General features: G+C 44.6%; 1 protein-coding gene across 3 annotated transcripts in view; it reads left to right on the top strand.

Moving 5' to 3' along the window:
* AMPH (amphiphysin) overlaps positions 1 to 20,816 on the top strand; it is a 224,531-nt gene that overhangs the window by 157,065 nt on the left and 46,650 nt on the right. For all 3 annotated transcript variants that reach the window (XM_020964329.2, XM_078152048.1, XM_020964330.2), the window contains exons 8-13: positions 934 to 1,041; positions 1,713 to 1,798; positions 2,488 to 2,563; positions 3,304 to 3,386; positions 8,074 to 8,212; positions 12,134 to 12,262. In XM_020964329.2, coding sequence (XP_020819988.1) covers positions 934 to 1,041; positions 1,713 to 1,798; positions 2,488 to 2,563; positions 3,304 to 3,386; positions 8,074 to 8,212; positions 12,134 to 12,262 — 621 coding nt within the window. The remainder of the gene's footprint in view (positions 1 to 933; positions 1,042 to 1,712; positions 1,799 to 2,487; positions 2,564 to 3,303; positions 3,387 to 8,073; positions 8,213 to 12,133; positions 12,263 to 20,816) is intronic.

Here is a 20,816-nt window from a genome sequence, read left to right on the forward strand (position 1 = left end):
AAAGTCATACTGCTTCAGAGTACTTGGGTCCAAAAAAAATCAACTTCACAGGGATGATATATGGAAGGCATAGCAAGGCAAAAGGGTATCTGAAGAGGATCTGGGGGTCCTGGTGCACTACAAATTCAGTATGAGTCAATGATGTCATATGACAGCCAAAATATCTTATGCTATGTTAGTCTGAGAGAAGTATAGTGCCTGGGGCTAAGGGGACCAGCTGTCTGGCTCCCTGGTCAGTCCACAGCTGAAGCCTGGGTTTAGAGGCTAGGCATCAAGCTTCAGGAAGGACTTTGGCTGACTTGAGGGCATCCTAGAGGAGGAAGTCATCTTGAGTTCATTCTGTACAAGGGTTCATTGAAAGACTTATAGATGTTTAGCCCAGAACAGACCTAGAGCAGACATGGTCACTGTCTTCAGGTTCTTGGGTCAAGCAGACCCTGAACTAGAAACAACAGTGAAGGAAAATCTTCCCAACACTTAGAACCATTGAAATATTCAATGAGCTGCCTTGGAAGGCAGCAGCTTCTTCTGCTTCACTGGAGGAGGTCTTCTAGCAAAGGTTGGATGTTCCATTGGCTGGTGTATGGTAGAAGGCATTCTTGGTCCTCTGTGGGCTGAATGAGGAGCCTCTGTAGCATTCTGACTCTCTGGTTCTCTGATACTGAAGCCCATGGCCTTGCCTTTCCATCTCCTTCAATCCAATGCACTCCCACAAGCCTTTACTGAGAACTTACTAAGTACACCACTATGGTCTACCCTGGAAATACAAAGACAAAAGATGAAGCAGCCTTAGTCCTCAAGGAACCTGCAGCCTCTTCCTCCCCCTCATCCCTGGTCATCAGCTTCTCCTGGAAGACAGAGGAGTTGGCCGGGTCTGTCATTTTGCTGGGGCTTGATTGCTTCAGTAAAGGCCACAATTCCTTCTGTTGGCAGATGCGCATCGCCAAGAGGAGCAGAAAGCTGGTGGATTATGACAGTGCCCGTCATCACCTAGAAGCTCTGCAGAGCTCCAAAAGACGAGATGAAAGTCGCATCACAAAGGTAAGATGTGCTGGGAGGTCCCAGGCAGCTTCCCTTGAGACCTGAATGGCATTGTGGTTGGGAACAAAGCCACAGAGATCTGTTTGGAATCAAGGCAGAATCCAGGCTGGGTTTACCTTTACCTCATTTCTAACACATTGGTGGAAAATGAGCCTATTCCTCACATTACAACACATTTTTGGGTTGAGACATTTAGAGTATCCATCACTAAGCTGTTGAAGGACATTATTCAGCTGTGAAAATGTCTGATATACTAATCTAGCATTGAGGGGACACCAAGTTTGGGGCTGGGATATGTACAATAGGGGCCAATTTTAAGCACTTACTGAATTTAATTTGCTCTTTCTTCAGTTTCCTGTCAGGCCTCCTCTGGTTAGATCCTTTACTTTCTGATCTGATGGGCTAGCTGGCACATGGAAAGCAGGGGAGCAAGGATGCCAAAGAAGGCTACCCCACCTAACCAGCCAACCTAACTTATGATGAGTTTTGTAAAAACAATTTTAGCATCTCAGGAAGCAGATAAACTAGTAAGCCCACTACTTTGTCCAAAAGCATTCAGGATGGCACACAGCTCTAGCCCAAATCTCTCCTATCCGGTGATGCTATTTTATATCAACATGGTTACATCACTTTTAAATAGGTGGAAATAAAGAGTCTTTTGTTCCTTCTAGGCAGAAGAAGAGTTTCAGAAAGCCCAGAAAGTGTTTGAAGAGTTCAACATTGATTTACAAGAAGAGCTTCCTTCTTTGTGGTCTAGGTAAAGTCATTTGTCTGCATGTTGCCCCAGATAGAATGTCAGTGGCAAGAAGGCAGAGACTTCTGTCTTTGAATCCCCAGGGTCTAATGCAATGCTTGATACGTAATAATTAATATTGTCATTTTGATCAATTGATGATTAATTAATTGATTTTCAGAGAAAGTAATCTATGCCCTTTAGGGGGGTTTGCAAAAACTCCCTATTTCTACAAATAGGTATCTACTGAAATTCCCTGCTCTTTGTGCCTTAGTTATCTTTCAGCCAATCAAGGCTAAAAGATTAATATAGCCCCTCCTGAGAATGTGATTATAGGAAAGAATTCAGTTCTCAGTTATCTAGACAAATCTGCAAAGGTGGAGGGGGTTTTCTCACTGGAAGTTCTTTATGTCTGTGAAGAGACAGATCAAACAAATGTATGTATATATGTACATACCATATGTAAGGTAAATTTAGCTGGTTGTATTGATATTCAACATTAATCTTTTAATGTAACATTTTTAAAAGAGCTTCATTAAAAATAAATTAGAAACATCCAGAAACATAAAGCCTCATTTTGTCCCTTGCTTTCTTCCAAAACCTGGATGGAGATGGAGTAACTGAGATGTTTCCTTAATCCTTACAAGTGCCCTGGTTAATGAATGGCCCTTCTCTCAGACCTTCTCTCTTCTCTCTTTCCTGCCTCCCCATAGGCGGGTGGGTTTTTATGTCAATACTTTCAAGAATGTGTCCAGCCTCGAGGCCAAGTTCCATAAGGAAATCGCTCTGGTAAGTGACATTGATCATTCCACATGTGAAATGCATGGTGGACAGGCATCTTCTGTGCCTGGGATCATGTGTCTTTCTGTTAACTGGGTGAAATTCTTCATTGTTCTAACTGAAGCATGTTTGCATTGGGGGCATACATCTTAATTAGTGCTCTCTGCCTGGAAGACTTAGAGGATGTGCCTAATATAGCGAGCCCGTCGCTGCATTTGGGTCCCCTCTTAGAACTTCCTCATCTGTTTCCTAAAGAAATATATTGGGGACTGTGCTTTACACTGATTTACAGATCTAGATATAGAGCTGGAGGGACCTTGGTAAGCCTCCTCTCCCAACCCTTCATTTCATATATGAGAAAGTAGATTAAGAATGCTGGGCACTAGCTTCAAGCATCCCCCTTCTGGCTGCCTCAGTAGCCCTCAGAGGCCCTCACATCACTGCAGATGAGTTTCACAAGGAAGACTGCTCTGCCACCATTGCTCGGGCACCCACATCCATTGATTGCTCAATTTTTAAAATTATTATCAAGAACTTATGTGCCAGTCACATTATATACCCAGCTTTAGATCTGCCTCAGTGCCATCATCTTGCAACCATGTCCACCTGCCTGGCCCCAGGCAAAAAGGCTGGTTCTGTGCTCCAGGCGTAGTTCCTCAATCATTAGCTTTCAAAGGAAAACATGAGGATTTTAAAGTTAGGATGGGAATAATTTGCATCCAATGGACAAGAACCTTCTGTCTCCTCAGCTCTGCCACAAGCTTTATGAGGTGATGACCAAGCTGGGGGAGCAGCACGCAGACAAGGCCTTCACCATCCAAGGAGCCCCTAGGTAAGTGTTTGTTGAAAGGCATGAACATTCTTGTGGGCTTCCCCACACCAAGAGTTCATGGAGCTCACACTATTCCTCCATTTAGAAAGTCTCTTTCTCACATCACATCCCATAGAGGTACCATAAATTACAGGAAGGAAGGAATAAACAGATGAGTGAATGAGTGAATGGAAGCATGCGTGGAGGGCTTACTGTGCACACTTAGCACTTGGGGATAGAAATAAGAATACAACACAGTTCCTCCTCTCAAGGAATTCCCATTCTAATTGAGGGAGGGTCCAGTAGCAGAGTATATGATAGAGACTGGTGGTCCTGGCAGGGGATATGATAGGGTCTGGTGGTGCTGCAGTTGCAGTGACAGGGCATACAATAAGCCCCAGGGGTACTCGGGGTGCATTGTCAGATGACGATGCCAGGGGATCTGAAGGATGCAATGTCAGGTTAAATCCTGGCAAGCCTTGCTAGAGATGGTAGTTACTGATAACAAAATGGCATGAACAGCCGTGTCCACTCAACAAGTAGTGGAGAGCAAGGGGAGCCTGGCCCACCACTAGCATGGTGCAAGATCTTTGGGTTCCCTCTTCAGGTCTGGGGATGTGAAGTCAGTGTGCAAACAGGACAGGAAAAAGGGAAGGAGGATTGGCAAGAAATTTGAGAGAGAAGGGTTTCCTGTTGTGCCTGCTTCTGCTGGGCCCTCCAGATGTTCCCCAGGTTGGACAGGAAGGTAGGCCTTCCCTCCATCCCTGCGAAGACGACTGGGAAGGAGAAGTCAGATAGGTAAAGGGGGGGATCAAGAGAAAGCAGGGAGTCGAGGTACAAGGGAACAGAGAGGATGCAGGATCATGGTAGTCAGCAGTGTCAGAAGCTTCCAAGAGGTCAGGAAATTTGAGGAGTGAGAGGACATTGGATTAGGCAGTTAAGAGAGCCTTAGTGACCCTGGAAAGAGCCCTTTCAGTCGAAGGGTAGGGTTCAAGCCATATTACACAGGCTTGAAAACTAAATGACAGTGAGGAAGTAGATACCCCAAGAATAGATGAGTGGGTCTAGGCCATGAAAATGAGGAGCACTTTGGAAATGACAAGAGGGAGGGGGGAATAAGCACTTCTGAAGCCCCTATTGTGTGCCAGGCCCTGGGCTAGGTACTTTACAAATATCTCATTTGAGTTTGATGTGTCAGGGAAGCTGTGCTCATATGAAGGTTTCTAAAGATGGGAGAGCTCTGTCCATTTTTGTAAATGGTATGGAAGACACCAGTAGAGGGGGAAGAGATTTAAAAGGAGTGCTAGTGAACGTGAGGAGATAGGAAGGCATAGGGTCGAGGTCAAAGCAAGTGAGCTTGACTTGGCTAACCTCCAGTCATGTACTCAGGCTAACGAACACGCTTTCTGCGTATCTACTTTGCTGCCCAAATGGCACCCAGTCTGCCTCCCCCAGTTATGTACCAGCAGCCTTTCTCACCTACAATGCCCCTGTGAAACATCAGCACCTCTGCCACCGATGCCTTAGCTCTTCCAGAACTAAGGACAGTTCTAGAGAGAGCTGTCCGCCATACAGCAGGGACAGGCAGCATCTGCCCATAATGACAATGTCCCCATCTTCTGAAGATGGCATCTGTCCCTTCCTGTGTCACAGGGTTCAGGCAAAAACAACAAGAGCACTGAATCTGAGCTAAGAGGATCCGGATTCAAATCCTACTTCAGACATGGCTACCTGGGTGATGTTGAGCACACCACTGAAGCCCTTTCGGTGATGAGGGAGCTGGACTGAAATGTTTCCTTAGTCTTTCTCTGTGATATATGATCCACAAGCTACAATCCTGAGTCAGTCAACAAGCACTGATTAAGCACCTACTGTATGTCAGACACTGTGCTAAATGCTAGGGATGCAAAGAAAGGCAAAAAGTCTTTGCTGTCATGGAACTCATAGTCTAATTGAGGAGAGTACATGCAGACAGCTATGGACAAATAAGATATGGAAAGGATAAACTGGAGAGAATCAACAGATGACCAATGTGCCATCTCCCTCAGAGAGCTATTCCATATAAAAATATTTTTCAAAGATTTTTTTAATTAGCAAAACTAATCAATACATCTAAAAAGCCTGGAAACATGGGCAATGCTTCTCACCCATAGCCCCCTCTCTGCAAAGGAGTGGGTGAAGTTGGAGGATCCCCCCCCCCAATTTGGAGTCGTGTTTGTTCTTTGTAATTTTGCGACATTCACTTTTGGTGTTTGGGTGTGGCTCTTTCCATGTACGTTTTTTTTTTTTGTTCCTGTGTGTGTTGTTTCCTTGGTTCTGCTGACTTCACTCTGCATCAGTACATATAAATCCATAATTCTCTGTGTTCATTACTCATTGTTTCTTACCACACAATAATCTTCTATTACATTCCTCTACCATGGTTTGCTTAATCATTCCCCATCAATGAGCATCTACTTTGTTTCTAATTCTTTGCTACCACAAAAAGTGTTCCTATTACTATTTTGGTGTTTATAGGGACTTTGCTTCTTATCAATCCTGGGCTTCATTCGCATGATTCCGTATTGTTTTCCAGAATGATTGTAATCATTCACAGCTCCACAAACAATGCATTAATGGATCTATCTTCCCACAATCCCTCCAGCATTAATATCAATTATTATTGTATCCAGTGAAGGGTGGGAGGAAATCCACAACAGCTTGCTTTTTTTTTCCCGCCAGAAACAGAAGGGATCAAAAACTTGTTACTTTTTAAACTTAAATATTATCAAATTACATGAAATCAATCGCTAAGCATTTAAGTACCTACTGTGTACTAGGGGTACAAAAGCTAAAATAAAGCAATCTCTGCCCTCAAAGAGCCTGTATTCATTCATTCAGTTCACATTTCTCAAGCATTGTGCTGACTGAGATTAGATCAATCAACAAGCATTTAAGTGCCTACTGTGTGCCAAGCCTGTAAGTCCTTGGGCATATAAAGATGACATGGAAGCAGTCCTGCCCTGAAGGAGCTTATATTCTCTTGGTAGTAGGGATACAAATCCATTAGCAAGTATTGATGAAGTGCCTACTGTGTGCCAGGCACTGGCTGGGTGCTGAGATTACAAAGACAAAAGTGAAATAGTCCCTGTCCACAGGGAGTTTACGTTCTATAAGGAAAAACCACATGGATGCAGATAAATAAATACAAAAATATGCGAAACAAATAAAAGCTGATTTCAGGGGTGGAAGAACGTGGAGGGGTCAGCCCTCATTACTGACATATGCTTCTTTCATTTTCCCAATGTCTCCCCAGAGAGAGGTGGTGAGTGCGCTCTGAGAAACCCTTCTCAAAGCATCCGTTTGGGCTTGGCTTGTAGCAGCCATGGTTGATGGCTAGCATCCCCAATCATGGGCAGTGTTTGCTTGCTTTCCCTGAAGTCACGAAGACTCAGTTTCCTCAGCCTGCTGAGTCTGTACTAACTCCTGCACCGTACACGTGCTTTTGTCTTAGGTCAAAAAAGCTGCTTTTCCCTTAAGGTGAAATCCGTAGAAACCCCTAGAGAGCCAAGGGCGCCCCCCAGCGTCCTTGTTAGTGATAGCCATTAGTAGATAACTGCCTACCATTCTTAGTAGCTTTGTCAGTGGGTGATGTCTTTGAAGTCTGAGCACTTCAGACCACTGGGTTTGACCCATAACCCCCTAGTCTGAAGACAGGAAGAATTAAGGAGAATGGTCACTTCCCAACACTTCTGTGGCCCATCTGACTATGGCATTTCATCATTCACCCAACAACAGCTGGCCAAACACTGGGAAGGCAAAATCTTTACTAATTTGTGATGTGTGCTACTTAGGGAATAAGTGAGTGCAGGAAGTGGTGGGAGAACTGAACTAGGAGTCCAGAAGACCCGAGTTCAAATCCCATCACTAACATTTACTTATTACTATAAGAAAATTGTTTTTGCCTGTCTAAGCCTCCATTTCTTCACTTCTAATATACAGGTGATAGCAATAAAACATATTTCCCTTACAAGGGCTTTGTGGGATTTCCTTGGGATAATATGAAAGCACTTTGCAAACCTCAGAGCCCTGTAAGATGTCAAGTATTATGGTCTAAAGCCTCAATTTAATTCAGAGATGAGGATAAAGGAGATGCTACATTTAATATGGTTTAAAGTGTCTGGCGCCATGTTTTAGGTCAGGACTTCTAAATATTTTTTTTGTCCTGGTCTCCTTGGGCAACAGTCTGGAGAACGCCTGGGCCCCTTCTCAGCATTGTGTTTTAAATGCATAAAATAAAGCATTGGATTACAAAGGGAGCCGATTATCTTGAAATATAGCTATCAAATATATATGTACACACACACACACACACACACACACACGTATAACAAATTCACAGACCCCTGGTTAAGAATTACTAGACTCTATTGGAATAATCACCAGACTTGGAGCCTAGAGGTCTGGACTCAACCATGATATTTGCTAATTGTATAAGCTCTTGAGCCTCAGTTTCCTCATCTGAAAACTGAGGATAATGATTATACTGCTAGCCTCTCAGGATTATTGTGAAAGAAAGTGCTTTGGACAGCCTAAAAGGGCTACAAGAAAGTGAGTTATATCACCATGATTCATGAAGGTTGATTTTTGGTATTTGCTTAAAAAGAGAGAAAAAAAATCCCAGCTCCTGCTCAGGCTGTGGCATGCTCACTTCTCTGTTTCTATCTAGTGACTCTGGTCCTCTCCGCATCGCAAAGACACCATCACCACCAGAGGAGCCTTCCCCCCTGCCTAGCCCAGTAGCTAGTCCGAATCACACTCTGGCACCTGCCTCTCCTGCACCAGCCCGGCCAAAGTCGCCTTCACAGGTAGGAGGGACAAGGGGAGAGCCAGGAGGGGTGTGCTGGTGGCAAGGTTAGAGAAGCTGCCCATTGGATGCCTCTGTCACAGCCTTAGGACTAGTGACATCCCACAGAACATCAGGAAAGACCAGTGTTAAGAGAATGACCTATCTGCAAAGCCTGATCTCCCTCTAATGCCCTAAGGAGATTCTACAGCCTAATAAAAATGAAAATGGTCAGTCATCCCAGATATCTCAGCTCTCTTCCATGTCTACAACTTTGCTCAGGAAATTCCTTCTACTTACTATGTTGATTTTCATTCACCAAAACCCAACCCATCCTTCGAGACTCAGCTTAAATAGTACCTCCTCTGAACTTCCCAAATACTCTGTGTATATCACCTACAGGGTGTAGCATGTGAGTTCTCTGTGCCTGTTGCTTACCTCCCTTAATTGGTTCCCTCCCCTATGATCTTGATGGTAGCTGCTGTTCAGTCATTTTCAGTCATGTCTGACTCCTTTATGACCCCATTTGGGATTTTCTTGGCAGAGATACTGAAGTGTTTTGCCATTTTCTTCTCTAGCTTATTTTACAGATGGGAAAACTGAGGCAAATAGAGTTAAGTGACTAGCCCAGGGTCACACAGCTAGTATGTATTTGAGGCCAGATCTAAATGCATAAAGATAAGTCTTCCCAACTCCAGGCCCAGTGCTGTATCCACTATGGTGCCACCTAGCTGCCCTTGACTTTGATGGTAGTGATGCCATTTTTCACAACCTTGTACCATCTATAGCAACTAACAAGGTATTTTGCACCAAATATATCCTTAAGAATTATTGGGTGGAAGTCAGTGAACTGATAAAACAATCCCTGTTTTGGGCAGAGTTGGGAGCCAACTACCAGAGCTCTCTCCAATTGCCTTTTTGTTTAATTTGGTCCAGACCTGTGAGTCACTGGTTTACAAATATTCAGCGTAGAAATTCCTTCCATTGATTCGGGCCTGATGCTCATTTGTACCTTATTGTCTTAGAGATTTGCCCAGATCTAAGAGGCTAAGTCACCTACCAGGGTCACCCAGCCAACATGTGTCTGAGGCAGATCTAGAACTCAGATTTTCCTGGCTTCGAGCCGAGCTGTGTACCCTCCAGTAATTCTGGAGAACTACAGGCCAATAGTGGGGAAAGAGGAGCCCAAAAACCTCTTTCGGAAGGAAAAGCTGTTTCCTCTGCATCCTTGAGATATGAAATAAGGCAATTTCACTCTGAAAGTATTTCAGGGAGAGTTGAGATGTTGCAGGAGCCCAGATTTAGAGCCAAAAGGGACCTCTGAAGCCATCAGGACTGACAGATGAGGAGCCTGGCGCTCAGAGAATCACCCAGCATCATACAGCTTTCTGAGTCAAGATCTGAACCTGGCTCTATCTAACTCCAGATCCAAGGCACCTTGTTGCTTCCTTCCTCCTGTCTACAGCATGGGATTATTTGAAAGGGCTATTTTTTGCGGTGTCCTGGAGGGCATCTCAGCCTTGGAGCCAGGAAGCCTAGCATCCAAAGCCTGCCACTGACATGTCCAAGCTGTGTCACCCACAGCAGGTCGCGTCACATCTCATTGTCCCAGACAATATTTTGTTTTATTCTATACTTTGAATTCTTTGCCTCTGAAACATAGAATGAAAGCTCATTGAGGGCAGGGATTCTGTTATTTTTGCTGCCACAGGAGGTAGTTAATAAATGCTTATCCAATGATTGATTGACAGGCTAGAGACTAGTTGCAGTTCACATAAGTGGAGGGAATTTCCACTGTGAGAGATCCCAAGGCCAATGAAAGTTTAGGTCCATATTTTAAAAAAATTAAGCCATCCTTTCCTTTAGATCAACTGGAATGAGGTTATTTTTTTTCATTCATATGTTTGTGAAATTAATCCAGGCAGCTCTGCAGTTCTGGTGGCTTGGTGTGTGCCCCTTCCCAGCATCTCCACCTTCCCCAAAAACAATGGCAACACAAGAAAAAGCCCATGGCTTGGGGACTTTCTTGGTCTGGACCAGCCTGCAGAGTGACATAAGAAAGGGACCCTGAGCCAGGGCAGGAGCCTCCAGCCAGGCCCTCCTGGTATGTCTGAGAGAGCCCAGGAAGAGGCCTCTTTAAATCCAGTGTCCTCCCAGGCCCCTCCTGCCTTCTTTGGAGGTGTGCTGGGCTCTGCTTCTCAGACATCTCCATTAGGGATGGATCAATCCATCCTCCCACCTAAACCAGAACACTTTAAGCAGGGCCAGAGAACTTTAAAAAGTCAAATACAACCTTTTCAGGCTTGCAAAGAGGATTTTTAGTAGGCTTTCCCCTCTAACCAAGACCTCATTCTGAGTCACTAAACCTCTTTTGGTTTTTTTTTAATATTTTATTTTCTCCAATTACATGTAATAACAATTTTTGATGTTCATTTTTTAAAATTTTGAATTCCAAATTCCCTCCTTCCCTCTTCTCCTCCCCCTTCCCTGAGATGGTAAGCAATTTGATGTAGGTTATAACCTACATATATGATCATGCAAAGCATATTTCCTTATTAGTCATGTTGGAATCACTAAATTTCTCTGTCTGTGATAAACATGCCCCACACGATGTTTGACTGCCCAAAAGGAACCATTGGAACAGACCTGCCTACTGCCTCCATCTATGGCAAATTACTTCACTGCTACAAGACTCAGTTTCCTCATCTGTAAAATGGATTCTAGGATCATTGATTTAGAGAAAGAAGGGGCGCAGGGCATAACGTGACCTCCCTCCTCAGGCTGCTGCCAGCCTTGCGCCTTCTCCAAATAGGAATTCTTGCTGTGACTAGCATGCTTTCTTTCTTCTCATTTTTTTGATGGGGTTCATCAAATCATCCTGGCCAAATCTTTCTCCTGTTGCTCTTCTGTGTATTTAATATTCAGCAGTCTGGGGCATGAAATGACGGGTTGGTGCAGCTGGATAAAGCCTTCCATAGAAACATGGCCTTGCTCGGTCCGCTCCCTGAGAACGGCCATGGGACCCTCTGGCAGCCTCCAGAATGGCAGGGCTGTCACTTGCCTTGACCCTTCCCCTCTGATGCCGATGTCCTCCAACAGGCCTCTGTATTTTAAAATCATCATTATTTTAACACACGTAACAAGCAGGGTCTCCACATTGCTTTTTTCTGATTTTACATCCATTCGAGAAGGCCAGAAACCAGAGGACTTGGGTTCCAGTCCCTCACTAACTACGTGACTTTGGGAAAGTCATTCTACTTCCCTAGGACTGTTTCCTCATCTGTAAGATTAGAGGATTGGAATAGATTAGCTTTCTAAATCTGTGATTCTTTGGTCTCATGTTCATGTCTGGATAGTCACACATGCCACCTCAGGCAAATTATGTGCCTTGGTTTCCTTATTTGTAAAATGAATGCATTGGACTAGATGACCTCTGAGACTTCAGCTAGAGACCTGGCATCCCATGATCCTCTCTGGACAATTGAATTTGTGATCTTGGGAAAGCCATTTAGCATCTTCAGGCCTCAGTTTCCCCACCAGTAAAATGAGAGGGTTGGACTCAGTGGCCTGTAAGGTTCCTTCCTGATCTGAACTACAAGCCTCTGATCATAGCTGCTCTCCAAGGTCAACCAGGAAGTTCAGAGGGTCCTTGATCTGGAGCTGGGCGGGGGGCAGGGAACCTCACAGAGGAGCAAGTCCAAGTGGCTGACCCAGGGCCACACAGGTGGGTAGGCAGGATTTGAATGAAGGTCCTCTGGTTCCTGAGGCCAGATTTTTCCACTGCGCCCTGGCACCTTCTTGAGTGGAGGTCACGTTCTGCCCCAGCCTGGGGAGCAGCCTCCCAGTAGAAAGGCATGGCACCCTGTAGGAGGACTTAGCCCAGGCAGGCCATTTCTGCAGGCCTTGGCTGCACAAATTCACCATTGTCATCCTTTTCTACTAGTTGCGGAAAGGGCCTCCGGTCCCACCTCTGCCCAAAGTCACTCCCACAAGGGAACTGCAACAAGAGAACATCATTAGCCTCTTTGAGGACAACTTTGTCCCAGAAATCAATGTGACAACTGCTTCTCAGGTGAGTGGTATAGTGGGGGGGGGGGCCGTGGGGCAGGGCGGGTTCCCCAATGCTTGGGGGGGAGGGTGAGTGGCGTCTGCACACACACGTGTATGCATGTGTGTGTGCATGTGTGTGCATGTGTGTGCATGCACGCGGCACAAGCCAGGACAGGATAACTGCACGTGCCCATGTACAAAGGAAAAGACCAAGGAGAAGGGGCAGAGCTGCTGGAATGACTGCCTCTTTCATCCAGAAGGTTTGGATTTCAAGAGAAAATGGAAAGTGAGTGGCTTGTGTGGAGGCTGCTGCTGATTCTGGACAGTCCAGAGGCAGCTCTAGCATCTCCAGAAAGCCATCCCTGTTTTAGGTTGAGGTCTAATTAGATTCAGGTCTAATTCATCCAGGCATGGTTATGGGCTGAAGAACAGGATTCAATGGTCTGGGCTCCTGCTAATGTTTCTGCTCTTCATCCACTCAGAGGCTAAGGGCAGAGCCCATAAATTCCCCTCAGAACCCAAGTGGCCACAGCTCTTTCTCACTCTTTTGCAATAATTATTTGTAGCAACTACTCATGCCACTCAGCCATCCGGGAGCACATCAATAATGGCAACGGTACTGTAGTAAGAATGAATGAATGAATGGATGAATGAATGAATGAATGAATGAATGAATGAATGAATGAATGCATGGATGGACAGATGAACATACGTACGGAAAAATGGATGGATGGATGCATGGATGGATGGATGGATGGATGGATGGATGGATGGATGGATGGATGAATGGATGGATGGAATGAATGCATGGATGGATGGACAGATGAACATACGTATGGAGAAATGGATGGATGAATGCGTGGATGAATGAATGGAATGGATGGATTCATGGATGGATGGATGGATGGATGCATGGATGGGTGGATGCATGGATGGATGGATGGATGGATGGATGGATGCATGGATGCATGGATGGATGGATGGATGCATGTATGAGTGGTAAAGCATTTATCAAGTACTTGCCATGTTCCAAGCACTAAGACTAAGCATCAGGGATGCAGATGTAAAAGTGAAGGCAGCCTTTACCCCCAAGGAGCCTCTATTCTAATAGAAGAAACAATACATATAGGGCAATAATGGCCAGGTATAGATCTTTTGGTTTGGAACATTCTAGGAATGGTGAGGAGGACCATTTGTTGATGCTGTTGGGTCATTTTCAGTCATGTCCACGTCTTCATGTTCCTGTTTGTTTGGGGTTTTCTTGGCAGAGATACTGGAGTGGTGTGCCATTTCCTTCTCCAGCTCATTTTACAGTGAGGAAACTGAAGCAAAAAAGATTAAATGATTTGCCCAGGGTCATACAGCTAGTACTGCTTGAGGCCAGATTTGAATTCGGGAAGATGAATCTTCCTGACTCCGGGCCCAGTGCTCTGTGCACTTTGCTGCTTAGCTGCCCCAGGTAGAACCATATAGTCATGGGCTGACACAGCCTTCCCAGTAGAAGAGGCTACATTGATGTAATTATGGATCCAGAAGCGGAAAGTGACGTGAGACATGGTTGGAGCCGGACTCACTGGGCAAGGAGGACAGTGAAGCCCCAGGGCAGCAGGTCCAGATCTGAACCCAAGCCAGGCCAATGGCAGGCACGTGGCCATTAAAAGTAACCATAGGGGAAAGGGGAAAGGGGAGGTGCTTCATCAGTGACATGACCGATGTCATGACCAGGCCTGCGTGAAACAGCAATCTCATCAGGCCTCTTCCACTTTATGTATGTAGGCAGGATGATCAAGTGGCTGGAGTTCCAGACTTAGAGTCAAGAAGAAAACCTGCCTCAGACAGTCCTTGTGGGATCCTGGGGAAATCCCTTCACTTTTCTGGGCCTCAGTTTCCTCATCTCTAGCTGAGCCTTCTCCAGTCAGCATGATGAATATCTGGCCACTGGACCCAGATGGCTCTGGAGGAGAAAGTGAAACTGGTGACCTTGCACAGCCCTCCCTCCCTCAAATCAAAGTCAATTGCAAGTCATGTCATCACCTCCCTGATGTCACGGTCCTCTTTGAGAACTAAGGACAAACACAAGCATCCTTATCTCTAAAATGAGAATTTTACCTCATAGGGTTGTTGGGAGGATCAGATGAGAAAGAACTTATGTGAAGCACTTTGCAAACCTTAGATCACTATGAAATGCTAGTTGTTGTTATTGTTGGTGGTAGTTGTAGTAGTAGCAGCAGCAGCAGCAGCAGCAGTAACAGTAGTAGCAGCAGTAGTAAGTTGGTGACTCCAAGGAAGGGTCTGAAGTTCCTCAGGATCAATAGAAGGGACTGAGGACTCCAAGCCTAGAGCAGAAAAGACTCAGGGGAGCCGTGACAGTTGCATCCAAGTATCTGAAGTTCTGACATTTGGATGAGGCACAGGCCTGCCCTCTTTGGCCCCAGGGGACAGTGCTAGGTGTGACAAGTGCAGTTGTAGGGAGCTGGATTTAAGGGTGATGTCTGGGGAAATTTCCTAAATTTACAGCTCTCCCACTGTGGAGAGGGCCTGCCTGGGGGGCAGTGGGTCCCTCCTCACTGGAAGGCTTCAAGCCAAGGCTACTGGGTTGAGTTGTTGAGGGAATTCTTGCTGGGCTCCAGGTTAGACTAGATGCCCCCTGAGGACCCTCCCAACTCTGCAATTTCATGGTTCTAAACTGGCTACTGTTGCCCTTTTTGCCTTGTTTCCTTTACTTTTTAATATTTTCCTCAGTTTGGAATTTTTATTATTTTTCTTAATCTAAGAATAAGATAAATCTAGCAGCAGATGGATTAGATCACATGAGTTAAAGCATTTCTCCTAATTATATCTGATATTATTTTCATGTGCAAAGTGAGGGATTGAGAAAGCAGCCCAGCTGGATAACTCATGCCAGAAAAATCACTTTGATTTAAAATATCTAGAAACATTTTTTTTGTTTGAATTGTTGGTGAAGTGGAAATTCCATTGGTTTTCAAGTCAGATGATCTGGGTTTGAATCAGAACTTAACCGCTTAATACTTGTGTGACCTTGAGCAAATTTTGTTCCTTTTGGCCTCTGAGAGGATTGGACAAGAAGACCCCTAAGATCTCTTCCAGATTTAAATCTCTTATCCTTCTACAGAAGCCTCTTGCTGTCCATGAGGATATTGATGTGAGGGTTAAGTTCCTTGGTTTGAAAAATGGATACAGAAGGCACCAGCTTTAGGGTAACTAGTATCCATCAGTCCCTTTTAGAGGTGAGAATTATTGCACATTTCATAAAAACCATTATCAAACAACTGAGTATTGGACTAGATGACCTTTTAACTGTCTTCTGTTTCTAAACTTATGATCCCATGAGCCTATCATGTACCCTTGGACACCTCTCAGAGCCTCAGTTTCCTCATCTGTAAGATGGGAATAAAAATAGTGGTAGTCCCTCCCTCACAGGGGCATTGTTGTTCATGGAGATAAAGTGCTTTGCAGGCTTCCACTTGCTATAGAAATGGCAGTTTCTGTCATCATTATTATAATTATTATCATTTTCTTGCACCCCTTCCCACTCCCTGAATGTATAGACATAGGGTAGCTAACAACTCATGATTGATGGAGAGTTCTGTCAGTTCTCTTGGCTCTCACACAAGGCTGAGAGCATTAACAAAGCCCTCTGGGTTGTAAGAGATCAGATGTGGGGAGGTGGTAGACAAGCAGCAGGTTGGTCCATCTTTTTTCCAAAGGTGCCATCATTCTTTATGTCTATGACTACCAGAACAGCCTTGACAACCTTCAAGGTCCCTCCTGGCTCCATGTCTCTGGTCCTATGACCTACATCCTACTGACATGCAGTCAGATCCCTTCTCTTCATAACTGGCATCACTGGGCACTTCTCTAGTGAAGTTGCTGGACTCAAGGGCACTCGTATTAAACATGGTCTGGGAAAGTTGGCAGATGCACATGCAGAACTGTGACACGTGAGGATTGAGTGGGTCGAGGCATCATGAGGAGCTGTTATTTATTTTTAGCAGAGCACAGATGAATAGATAAGAGAAAATAAGCAAAATTACAAAGAGAAGATATGAACACAGCTGTGGGGAAACAGGATACTGGAATTAGAGCATTGGCGTGGAGCTGAACGGGCTTTTCTTCCCTGAAAAACATGTTTTGTATGTATGTTTACACAGGGTGTCCTATTTAAATTAAGTTTCTATCAGTTCTTTAAATGGTTTCTCCCCAAATGGGCCTCTTCTCTGAATACAAAAGATAGGTTTGTTTTGCAGAAGGTGTGGGACCAGAGGGTTCCAACTGGAAGAGCCTTCCCAGGGCATCTAGTGGGTAGAACTCCAGACTTGGCGTCAGGGAGACCCTGAGTCATCCATATCCTGCCTTAGACATTTACATGCTCTGTGACCCCAGGAAAGTTACTCAACCTGTCAGCCTCCGTTTCTTTATCTTCAAAATAAGGGGGTTAGAAGGAGGAATCTTATCTCATTGTCAAGATAATGAACTATTTCATAGACCCTCAGTCTCTTAGAGATTTTATTTTTATTTCATTTTAACAAACATTTATTAAAGCCTAGATACTATGTTAGGTGCTGATACAGAGTCAAAAAGGAAATACCTCCTGCCCCCAAGAAACTTACATTTTACTGAAGGGAAGCCACAAGTACAGAGATAAGGAAATACAAGGTAACTTGAGTAGGGAGAGAACTCTAACACGTGAGAGGGGACCGAGGAAGCTTCCTATAGGAGATGGCCATTTAGGTCCCAGAACTGGAGAACTAAGTAGAGGAGAATGTAGACGTTATCTAGTGTAATGCCCTTGTTTTACAGGTGAGGAAAGGAGTGGAGAGTGATATCTTGTCCTGGGTCATGCTGGAAGGAAGTAGGGCAGCTGATATTTGAACTCAGGTTCTGTTCCTTCAGGTTCAGCCTTCTTTCCAGGGCATCATGCTGCCTAAGTCTTAAAAGAGGCTGGAGATTCTGGGAGGCAGAGGTGAAGAAGGCCAAGAGGGACAAGTCCCTGGTGGTGGGAGGTGTATTGAGTTCAGGGAGCAGCTAGTAAGCCCATCGGACTGGTTCAGAGTCAATGAAGGGCAGTAAAGTCATTGACTTAACTCTGGAAAGAATCATGGAGGTCATCAGGTCCAAACTTTACAAACCAGGAAACTGAGGCCAGGAAAGGTAATGAAACAAGTCTGGGAATCTAGGTGGAGGCTGGGATATAGAGAGTGTTCAATAGCAGGCTGAGGAGGTTAGGGTCCTGAGTGTCTGGAAGGATGGCATTATGGGTGGGTAGGACCTAGAAGAAAAAGAGATCTCCTGGTTTCACCATCTCCTGGCTGTTCTGGGTCTCCACCTGAGAGGTAATGAGCCAGTCTTTCCCTTTACTCTGCTCTCTAATAAGCCAGAATGAAAATAACTCCCTGCCTTTGCTTTCATTCCTGGCATCATTCTTTTTAAAAGACACCAGGAACGGATCTGCCAGTGTGGCGTATTTAAACAGAAGCAGCAGCTCTTCTAAGCTAATAATAATTAGACAGGCACGCATAGATGAATATGACAGACTGAAGTGTTGTGTCTCCTCAGCGACTGTGCCTCCTTCTCCCCTCTGTCTAATGCCACTCTCCTAGGATGCTCAAGTTAGAGGAGACATTGAAAGTTATGGAGATCACTTCCTTGCCAGTAGATGAACCTCCCCCCAAATTCCCAGCAAGTGCCCATCTAACATCTCTTGGAACTTTTCCAGTGACAGAGAGCTCATTCCTTTGTAAAGTGAATGGAAAGAGCACTGGTTCTAGAGTTTAAGGACTTGGATTCAAATCCTGCCTTTGACACCCCCTTTGTGACCTTGGAAAAGTCACTTAACCTCCGTAGGTCTCAGTTTCCTCCTCTGTAAAATTAGGGGGTTAGAATATATGGATCCGACGTACTTTCTAGCTCTTTATCTATGTTTCTGTGATCCTCTCTTCAACTCCCCCATCCCCCTAGTGATCTATTCTAGGCCTGACCTTCACTCTTCTTTTGTTTATAGCAGGATGAGGCAAGAGAAGATTGGATATTTAATGAGTAATTGATCCATTCACTTTTATTCCTTCCCTAACATATCTCCAACACGGTCCTTTCTAAGTGGCCCAATGCTGTAAATTGTGTGAATTAGCTGCTTTCCCCTTTCTTAATTCTTAGATAGCATCTTTTTACATCACCCCTTGTCTGGTTAGCAGACACTTCCCAGTTCAATTCTTCACCCCATCAGATAGTCTAGACAGCCAACCTTCCTCCCTGTTGACACTGTTCGATGAATGATGACTGTTTGGGTTCAGTAATTTAGCTGGGTCTCACTCCACCAGACTGGATTATCATCCAGCCCCCATCCTCTCACCTTGCAAGCACAGCCTGAGAGACTTTGTCACCATGTCCTTTCCCTAAGGTGCAAGAGAGATAAGAATCTTTTAAATTAGGGCCCAGGCTTTAAGAATTGAATAGACTTCAACATTTCAGGGTTTTCCTAGAGCAACCACTTCTTGCTGCATGATGAATGCAAACAAAATGAAAAATGGAAACATTCCAGAACACTTGCTCTTGTCTTGGCTTGCCTGGGTGATCTCTATGCCCAGAGTGATGGTCTTTGCTGACAGTTCTAACATTTACAAGGATGAGTCCCTCATGAGGAAAATGTTTGTCAGGTGAGACTGACGAGCATGACGAACATTCTGATCAGCAGCTCACTGCCTGCTTCAATCTGGATACAGGTCAGCTCCCAAAAACTTCTCGAAAGTGGAGCCTGAAGAAGGCTGACCATCTACTCCCCATTCTACTCCCAACCCTCCCTCCCCATTCTCACACTGGGGATGCAAGATGTCTCCCCTACATGGAGAGTGATGTGGGAAGCTGTCATGTCCATGAGATTCTGTTGCCATACATTTCTAGTTCAGTTTCTGATATGTCTGCTCTGAAGATACAATGTTGTTCTGAAGCCATACTTTTCTGTTATATAATGAACCCCAGCAAATTTTTGTTAGGAAACTGGACTGGAAGTTACTGAGAGCAGAAACTATCTTGTTATAATGTCACATTTTACCATGCTTTACTTACAACAATCCTATGCACCTGGTAGGGTATCACTATCTTATCTCACAGATAAGGATGAGGCTCCGAGACATTAAATGACTTGCCCAGGGTCACATACCTAGAAAGTTCCTGAGACTGGATTCACACTGAGGCCATTCTGACACCAAGTCCAGTGTTCTATCCCCTGTGCCATCTAGTGGCCTCATAGTGCATTCCACATACTGTGTGTTTAGTAAATGTTGAGAGGATATTGCTAGTGTGACCATGTCCTACCTACCCCAGGATTTTTAGGGGATCGTCTAAGTCACTTTAACATTTAGTGAAACAAGAGCATGGCATAACCTGTGGACAGTTGGGATGTTCCATTGGCAACCTTATGTTGTCAAAGAAAGCCAAGGAAGGTGTACATCACATTGGGAAGAGCCACTATGGAGGAGCTGCTATGGGTGCGCGTGGATGAGTGTCTCAGAGGAAAGACAGGAAGGGATAGGTTGGGCTTTGCCCAACTGGGGGGCGTACCTGCATCGGTGTAACCAGCGTGCTTTTGGAGTGGAAGAGATTTTTGCCTGAAAAGTCATTTCAGTGGTGTTGAAACAAGTCTGTTGTGGACACACAGTGTTCATGACATTTGTGTCATGGGGCACTTGGTTCTGCTTTTTGTCATAATCGCAAGCTAGAGCCTCCAATCCATCCCATCAACTCCTGGCCACAATTCATGTGATTGGGGAAAAGGGCAACCAGATCCATCCTCTACGAAATAACAATAACAACAACAACAACAATAATCATAATAATATCCTAAATTCATGCCCTATTGATAGATCAAAAGGACCATCTTTATATAGAAGCTGAGATCCAGAAGATCTGGGCTCAAATCTTATCTCAACTACTTACTAGCTTAGGCAAGTCACTCATTATTGGCTAGGTCTTGTACAATGACAGAGTCAGATCAAGGTCCCCAAGATTTAAACATTCTGTGATCCTACAAAATTTATGTTGACATTTTCTCAAATTATGAGGGTATTACAAATGCCAGTTGGTGGTATCGGTGGACTCTTTCTTTGAGACATTAATGCTGTACTCCATGTCCTCATCTCAGGAAATTGCTGCCCTGGAATCATCACATAGACCACCAATCTAATTGGGGTTTTCTTGTGAAGAAATTATTCCACTGTGACACCAAGAGCCTTTGTTTAGAAAAGGAAGGGGTTTGGCTTTACAGTCTCTGAAGTTGTCTCTATCCAGTCAGAGAAGACCACTGAGTTCAATACATACCTGGACAGGAATCTCCTCTGTTCTTTTGAAGATCTTAGTTTTCAAGACAGGTAGAATCTCAAAAGATCATCTAATCCAGGGCTTCTCCACCTGGAATGTGTTGATTTTTTTAAAAATATTTTCAAAATTATTTTAGTAGAATTAGTTTTCTCTATAATGCTGCTGTATTTTATTTTATACTTTTAAAGATATTATTCTGGGAGGGGAGCCATGGACTTCACCAGTCTGCTGCCAAAGGCATC

Source organism: Phascolarctos cinereus, unplaced genomic scaffold, assembly GCF_003287225.1.
Source record: "Phascolarctos cinereus isolate Bilbo 61053 unplaced genomic scaffold, phaCin_HiC Scaffold_4;HRSCAF=312, whole genome shotgun sequence".
NCBI lineage: Eukaryota > Metazoa > Chordata > Mammalia > Diprotodontia > Phascolarctidae > Phascolarctos > Phascolarctos cinereus.